This window comes from Sinocyclocheilus anshuiensis, unplaced genomic scaffold, assembly GCF_001515605.1.
Source record: "Sinocyclocheilus anshuiensis isolate Anshui unplaced genomic scaffold, SAMN03320099.WGS_v1.1 scaffold1778, whole genome shotgun sequence".
In the NCBI taxonomy this organism is placed as follows: Eukaryota; Metazoa; Chordata; class Actinopteri; order Cypriniformes; family Cyprinidae; genus Sinocyclocheilus; species Sinocyclocheilus anshuiensis.
Genome location: NW_015544221.1, coordinates 129,459 through 138,300, shown reverse-complemented (window position 1 = coordinate 138,300; position 8,842 = coordinate 129,459). Strand labels below are relative to the sequence as shown.

The following is an 8,842-nucleotide window of genomic DNA, read 5'->3' as shown; positions in this document are numbered from 1 at the left end:
AACAAAATATGTTCCATTGTTCCTCGAGCTCAACTCCAAGGTCAAGTGTTTGACTCCCAGAGAATGCAAATACAGAACTTTGTGGGAAAACACTGTAAGCTGCTTTGAATAAATGCAAATTGTAATGTTGGAATAATTGGTGGGACAAATCAGATTGTTAGGGGTCAAAATTCATAGAGCAGAAAGACGTATAAGGTGAGAAAGAAACCATGGAGAAAGTGGAGACAAAGGAGAGTAGGTGAAACTTGGAGAAGGGGAACTGGAGGAAGAAAGGGTGTTAAAAGATGTAAGGGTGAAAAAACAGTAAGGTGCACAATAAGAGAATTACAAGACGTAGGATTGGTAGGAATAAAGGAAGATGTCTGACAGAAAAACGAGAGGCAAAGTGTGAGCGTGAAGGACGGTGACTAACTTAAGCCTGCAATAAAAGGAAACAGAATGTGGTAAGGAAGATGATGTCAAAAACATATTTTGCCTGAAGTGAATGTGCAGAACAAAGAGTAACCATAAACTCCCATTCATCCATGACAGATTAACTGTGACTCATCAGTAGGAGCCTTTTTTGAGGATGTACACATTCAGTTGGCTCTTCTCTTGGATCATGCAGAATCTGTGTCCTCTGCCCACATGCCAAAGCATCAGAAGGACATTTTATATGAAACTCACTACAAGCATGCCTGTAAAACATTGGTAGTCAAAGGATGGAGTTATTTGTTTGCATTGCCCTGAGAGACAGATTAAAAAGACTCATGCCCTCAAAACTAATTGGGGTTTTCTCTTGCATGTTGTTTTTGTGTGCTAGTGTCATTTGAAGGATGTAAAATCTCATTTTGCCCTTGTGTGATGCAAGGACATGACACTCTCATTCTAGTATTTTCGCAAAGAAGAAGAAGCATCACGGATATTTAGTTTTGTCTCACTATCTCTGTTTTTGTCCCTTTCCAAAATGGAGAAAATGTAGCTCTTTGAAATGAGATGATGGTGTAGGAGTGCGTGGGTGTGTGTGTGTATGGGAGCGTCTGGCTGGCAGGGTGGTCTGTCCTCACACTCAGTTTCATCACTTAGTAAGCGTTTCCCATGAGAATGCAACTATGGCGATGATTCTGTTTGTAGATGATTTAAAAGTAAAATGTTCTCCCTCTCTTTGCTTTTGATCTCGGCCTGTCTTTGACTCTCTCTTAAAAACAGGAGAGCTATTTTCAGTGTGCAGTCTTTCATTTTGCGCCTTACCTGTTTAAGGCAGCGCTTAAAGAATGAGGGGCTTTATGCCTGGCTCTGCTTGTTGACTCTTTCAGTTTGATGTGTCTGTACCTGTAATGTAAATGACAATTGATGAAATTGTTACACAACAAACAGACATCTTTGTTCAATTTGGTACAGTTAATACCATGCTTACCCTGAGCAGGCAGTTTATGCCAGTATAGAACTGATTTGTTTAACCCAGATGATCAATTTCTGATTTCTGAAAATCAGTAAAACTGTAATATTGTGAAACATTACAATTTGAAATAATTAATTTCTAGTATAATGTTTTAGTGTATTTTAAACTTTATTTTTTTCCTGTGATGGCAAAGCAGAATTTTCAGCAGCCGTTACTCCAGTCTTCAGTGTCATATGAGCCAGGAATTATTCTGATATGCTGATTTGCTGCTCTAATAACTTGTCTTACTATTGACAATATTGAAAACAGTTCCTGAATTTTTGTGGAAACATGATGCATTTTTTCAGGATTCTTTGATGAATAGTAAGCATTTGTTTGAAACAGAAATCTTTTGTAGAATTATAAATGTATTTACTGGCTAGGTGGTACCAATGAATTACAGAGTTGTCTAGTCCAGGATGATGGCCTGACCAATTATCTTCAGTCATCTATTAGAAAGTTCCAGTCATCAAGATATATATGTGTATGGAAGTTGCACAGTTTGTGTAAATGGCTTGGAGATGATTTATCTGTTACACACACAAGGGAACATTACCTTAACTGATTGAAAAATCAGTTCCCTAAATATTCCCTAAACTGAAAAAAAAATCTGTTTGCATTAAAGGGGTCATATGATGCGATTTCAGTTTTTCCTTTCTCTTTGGAGTATTACAAGCTCTTGGTGCATAAAGAAGATCATATCTTATCTAGGTATCTAGCTTCGTATCTAGGTCACTATGTGGGAAGATTTGCATAACGCCGCCTAAATGTTCATGCAAAGAAAGAAGGCATAACTTTTATTCTCGCTGTAGTATTGTTGTTGCCGCCGCCATGTCGTGAAGGCGCTGTGTGATTCGTTGTGAACGCGAAACTACTTTGTTTGGCCTTCCAAAAGAGGACGATATCTGCTTCGTCATGCCTGGAGCTGATCCGTGCTGGTTCTTTTCAGACCGATGAGCTTTGTAAAAATCGACGCGTTTCAGAAAGGCGGGGCATAGAGGAGAAACAATAATGTACAGTATGTGGAAAATAATGTGTTTTTTGAACCTTAAACCGCATAAACACATTTCATTACACCAAATACACAAAATAATATTCTTTTTAGCAACATCATATGACCCCTTTAAATTTCTCCTTTACCAAGCAAAAACAAGGGGTTGCTAGGCCAATGACATGGTTTAGGCTATCAATACATTAGCGCCCCATAGAAACTGTTAAAGGCATAGCTTATAGACACAGTATCACTGCTCAAAAATGATTTAAGCAGAGCTCTTACAACTTAATGAATGCGTTTATAAACTTGTGAATAAAATGATCATGAGGTAAGAATGAAGTGGCTTTTAAATAGTAATACAACAAGCACATTTTAATGGGACTGTAATACAACTGAAAAGGGCAATGTTGCATTGATACCTTGATGAATCATAGTTTGATACGAAAAAGGAATGAAGATGACAACAGAAGTGGCATCTCTAGATGCAAGATATGTGTCAAATGGAAGTGATACGGGGGATGTGTGTCATTTGCCTTTTACTCTAAGCCATTTACACTCTCCATTCACACTTGCATTTTTCTCACCCTCTCCATCTGGGCCCAATCTACTGGATATGAGCAACAGAGCGCTGAGATGCACATATCGGCTGTATTTATTCAGAACTCAAATTTAAGGACTGCTGACCTAAACTGTTCTGCACCTCATTAATGCACATTTGACTCAATGATACAGTAGAAATTAATTCCAATATAGGCTGACAGTTTGTTTGGAGGCATAGGAATAAGCAATTACTTTTAATAAATTGAATCTAATTGATTTAAATGCAGCTATTTGACCCTGAGAGTTTGTTTAACCTTCTGTTTAGAATGTATGTTCACCAAAAACATGCAAGTGTTGCTAGGTTGATTTGACCTGAATATGGCATACAGGAGATCATGTTCTCCCCTAATTTAAAAACCCCAAAAAGCAATTATCCTGAACTGCATCATTGTGTTTTGTTGGTCTGAAAATGCGCCAGATTTTCTTTCCATCTTAAATTCCCATGACAGCAATTGTCACAGTTGAGATTGTTCTCTTTCTCTTACTCCAGCTAGCAGGGTTTTCTGCCAGTTAGAGTTTGTTTGGGAATGAAAGATTAAAGATGTACTGTGAAACCCCATTACCCTCTTAAGGCCCTATAGTGCTGAGAGCACATGAATAATTTAGAGGGACTCAAGAGTCCAGAGAGAGTGGCAATGATTATTAACATACATTTAAGTTTCCATTTTAAGCATGAAATGAGTGTTCACCTTATTTTCTAAATGCATATTTTAGATCTCTTTTTTATTTTTTTTTTTTTTGACCTCATGACAGGACGAATTCACCACCTACATTTCAAAATCCAATCAATAACTGATGTATAGAATCCCATCCCCCTACATTTTTTCTTTTCCGATAATCTGTTACAGTCAGATGCATGCCACACTACAGAAGAAAATATCTGCACTTCTGTTTCATCATGACTTTAAGGATTATTGGTCTGAATGATTTGATAAAAGGAATAAATGTTGTTTACATTTTGGTCTGTTCGTCAGCACTGATCAGCCACAACATTAAAACCACTGACAGGTGAAGTGAATAACATTGATTATATTGTTATACATTGCCTTGATGTCCAGATTTCCCAGATCTCAATCCGATTTAGAATCTTTGGGATGTACTGGACCAACAAATCTGTTCCACGAAGGCCCCGCCTCACAATGTGCAGGACTTACATGACCTGTTGCTAATGTCTTGGATCCAAATACCACAGGACACGTTCAGAGGTCTTGTGGATTCAATGCCTTGACGCATCAGGGATGTTTTGGCAGCATGAGGGGGACTCGATATTAGGCAGGTTGTTTTAATGTTGTGGCTAATCAGTATGAAGCTGTCATGTGGCTTCAGAGGACTTGGAATATTGCCCAAGTTGTTTGAAACACTTTTATGATACACTATACTTTTATGGTGCTTTGCATCCTTTTGACGCTTGTAAGCTTTGGTTCCTGTTCTTTGTCAGTGGATGGAAAATAGCAAGCAGCACAATCTTCAAAATTTCTCCTTTCATGTTTCACTGAAGAAAGTTGACAAGAGTGATTGTGTAATGCCATAATTTTATGCAAGACATTAAAGGCATTAACTTACATTTATGCTAAAGTCAGAAATATAAATATTTGTATTATGAGACATTAAATAATCATTCATAATTTACTGTCATAATTTTACGTAATTTACTTTCAACATTTTAGTTAGACATTTGAGCCACCATATACAGTACCGTGAAACTGGATTCTGGTTTACATTACAAATTTAGATTACTGAGCTTAAAACAACAGCAAAATATTCGCAAAAATACATATCACATAAGTACAAGCACATTTTGCAATTTCAAGCTTTATTTGGAAATGGTTAACCTTGATGAGATACAAAATTGATTTGACAGTACCCTCTACTGGTTGTTTTGAGTACCACAACCTTCGTCTGACAGGACATAGGTTTTCATAAATTGCTGTTCGCCAGATGTTTTTATCTGTAGAATGAAGCTGAGTTCAGAGGCTAAACATCACAAAAGGGCCATAATAATAAAGAAACAGGAGGAAGGTCAAGGTTTAACACTTCCTGGATTTAATCTGCCTTTTTATTATGAACCGATGATGAATTATGCTGCCAGGAAACAGGAATGTGATATTTATCCATATAAAGTTTCTTTCTCTTCCTCCTGTAGAGAGCCTGATGCTGGGTACAGAGATGGATCTGCAGCTGGTGGAGGGCACAGTTGTGGCCTTGGAGAACTCTCTGAAAATGTGGCTACATGACCAGGGCGGAGACAGAGAACACCTGCACTTGTTGTTACCCCCTTCTCTCACATCACAGGGTTCTACACCACACCCTGGCAACAACAGGCCAAGCCCAGGTAGAAACACACACATGGATTCTGCATGAGCACCCACTAAAATATTCATTCGGAAATCAATTTCTTGCCGTTCACAGCTCCAAAATTAGGGGTGGCTCGATACCACTTTTTCAGAACCGGTCCCGATCCGATACCAAAAATTCGGAGTATCGGCCGATACCGATCCGATACCAGTGCAGTTTTTTTAATCAGTATAGAATTTCTACCTCAATGTGTGTTGAACTGATCATCACTCTTTTGTGTGTTACACACAATCTACTAAATATAGACAACTTTCTTATAAAGAAAAAATAACAAATGTAAAATATACAGGCTATAATCATAATCTATGACAAAAATACTACTATAAATTAGGTTAGCGGATAATTCAGTAGCAAAAGTTACTCTAGAAAAATCATGAGTGCACAATAATTTTATAGAATCTAAACTTTTAGTGAAAAAAAAACTATTTAGTGGGGAACAAATAAAAGTGAATAAGTGTTGGACTAAATCTGGTAAAATGTTACACATTGCTCTTTGTATGGTTGTAAAATACATTCATGAAAAAAAGTAATATATTTATATATAAATAGATAGGGCCTACTATAAAATGAAAAGACATTTCTTTTAAATGTAAGGGCAGCAACATATGATAGATAAGACGAACAAAAGGCTATTAATAATCTGTCATTGTGCAAAAGTATTATGATACGAAAGGCTCCAATCCAGAGCGGCACAAAGCGCTTATGCGCATCCCGAGTCACAGCGCGCAGGCACAGCGCTCCGCATAGAAAAGTTCAAAGCACAAAGGGAATAGATATTGATGCATAGTGTATTAAATCTGTGCAATAGTTTATTGAGCCTTTTCTTTTAACAGTTTTAAATCTCAGTTACTGTGCTTGTGAAGAACAATTCATAGTGCTCTCTACTCCAGTGTTGTGATCTAACATGGTAGAAATGAACAAGATTTAGAAACAAAACAAAACTCCAGCAAGATAAAGTGCTTTTATGGAAAACCATTTATCTTTATTTACAGATCAAGTATAATATTAGGAACATTGAATCATCTTAGAGAGAGTTTCTTCGTCTTGACTGTCGTAACCGAACGCGACACGCAGTTTAAATGCTGAATGGAAGAGATGACAGACAGCCGCAGCGGAGAGAAGAGTTTACGTCAGCTTGACTTGAATATTCATCTGTACCTCACATTAAACTGTGGAACGGCTTCAGAACACTTGGAATATAGTGCACGAAAATGTTATGGTGCTTTAAGTTTTTGTGGCTTTCGTATGGCTTAACAATAACACAGAATAGTATACGCAGAATATCGTATTTGGATCTGTCTCGTCTGACCGATACCCGATCCGGTGTCCTGACATTTTATCCTATCCGTCAGATTGTCCTACCAGGGTTTACTGTGCATGCGCACATCAATATTGCGTCCTTTTTCTCATGCTGAACAACAATATTTAATGTATCTTCATTACTGTAAGGGTAGGTTTAGGGTTGGGGTAGGTGTAGACTTTAATAAAACACAATCTAATAGGTAGAAAAAAATATTTATTGTTGGTTTCCTGTAGCTGTATCCCTTCTAGCTACAACCGTGAATATAACACATAATTACTGTATTTGCATTACTGTAGGTTTAGGGTTGTGGTAGGAGTAGACGTTAATAAACCATAATTTTACAGGTAGCATTTTTCGTTGTCGAATTGTACTACCCACTGTTTTAATGGGAGGTAGCAAAATCTGACAGGTAGCACAAATCGACAGAACACCGGCAGTAAATGCCAGTATCTGTGCGATACCGATACTGAATATTGAATCGGTGTACCCCTATCCAAAATGAATATTTTAGTTAAAGGTGCTGTATCTAAGTTTTTGACTCTACTAAAGGGGTAGGTTTAGGGTTGGGGTAGGTGTAGGTGTAGACTTTAATAAAACAATCTAATAGGTAGAAAAAATTATTTATTGTTGGTTTCCTGTAGCTGTATCCCTTCTAGCTACAACCGTGAATATAACACATAATTACTGTATTTGCATTACTGTAGGTTTAGGGTTGTGGTAGGAGTAGACGTTAATAAACCATAATTTTACAGGTAGCATTTTTCGTTGTCGAATTGTACTACCCACTGTTTTAATGGGAGGTAGCAAAATCTGACAGGTAGCACAAATCGACAGAACACCGGCAGTAAATGCCAGTATCTGTGCGATACCGATACTGAATATTGAATCGGTGTACCCCTATCCAAAATGAATATTTTAGTTAAAGGTGCTGTATGTAAGTTTTTGACTCTACTAAAGCATAAAAATACCATAATATGTTTGCAGATATTTAAGAAACATGCTAAGTTAACATACTTGTTTATCTGAAAAACAATGCTACAGTCAGTTATTCTCCTTTGAAAATGTGCGTTCTGGGCCGGAATGTAGGTGTCTCTGTTTTGGTCTGTGAAACCCGCCCACTGCCAGTTTACCCAATTGTATTTCGTCACCCCGGGTTGCCAGTTGGTTGAAAACAGAGCGTATTTCATTTCATTCATCGTCAAGTGCGCTCGTTCCTGTTGGTGTCGTCAATCTGGCAACCTGCATGTTAGTCTGAGGAGGAGGGGCCGGGTGAAAAAAACCCTCTCCAATATGTTTAATTTTGACTGCAATACCTAGTTCAACCACTCGGTGTCAATCATACATACAGCACCTTTAAGCTTGTGTTGTGTTTTGTGTGTCTGCTTATAATGGATGGGTAGGTGATGTTGCTTATGCGCATGTCCCCCTCTGCAGTCTGTTTGAAGTGTGACATGCAGGAGAGACTTCTCAGCCCAGCCCTACTTCCCAGCACGCCTGACCTTGGAGTGAAGACTGAGAGCATGCAAGATTTCCAGCCCCCAAACAAGAATCTGGCCAAACAGAACCCCTCGCCGCAGTGTCTGCGAGTCGTCAAGTACAGTCATATCTGTAGTTATATTTTGTTTAAGCAAATAACAATAGATTAGCCTTAAAGGGGTCATATGATGTTGCTAAAAAGAACATTATTTGGTGTATTTGGTGTAATGAAATGTGTTTATGCAGTTTAAGGTTAAAAAAACACATTATTTTCCACATACTGTACATTATTGTTTCTCCTCTATGCCCTGCCTTTCTGAAATGCGTCGATTTTTACAAAGCTAATCGGTCTGAAAAGTGAGGTGTGCTCTGATTGGCCAGCTATCCATTGTGTTGTGATTGGCCGAATACCTCAAGCGTGTGATGGAAATGTTACGCCCCTTACCATACTGTGATGCCCTGTCAGGCCGGAGCGATGATTCAAAAACATTAAAACCCATTATAAACGAGGCATTTGTTGCATCCAGTGAGGACATAATTACGGATTATAATGACTTGTACTGTCTCTTTACGCGTTGCATCACACTGCGTAAACATAAAACCATGTCTGCATTTGTGATCAGAGAAACAACAAACAAGCGCTACTCTACACTGCTCAAAACTCGCGTTTGAATCGTCAGTGGCAAATTCTTTA

General features: G+C 38.1%; 1 protein-coding gene across 1 annotated transcript in view; it reads left to right on the top strand.

Annotated features, from left to right (window-relative positions):
* The first annotated feature begins 209 nt into the window (after positions 1 to 209).
* LOC107697249 (meiosis 1 arrest protein-like) overlaps positions 210 to 8,842 on the top strand; it is a 15,328-nt gene continuing 6,695 nt past the window's right edge. The window contains exons 1-3 of the mRNA XM_016497962.1: positions 210 to 234; positions 5,158 to 5,346; positions 8,107 to 8,266. Of these exons, the coding sequence (XP_016353448.1) occupies positions 210 to 234; positions 5,158 to 5,346; positions 8,107 to 8,266 (374 nt within the window). The remainder of the gene's footprint in view (positions 235 to 5,157; positions 5,347 to 8,106; positions 8,267 to 8,842) is intronic.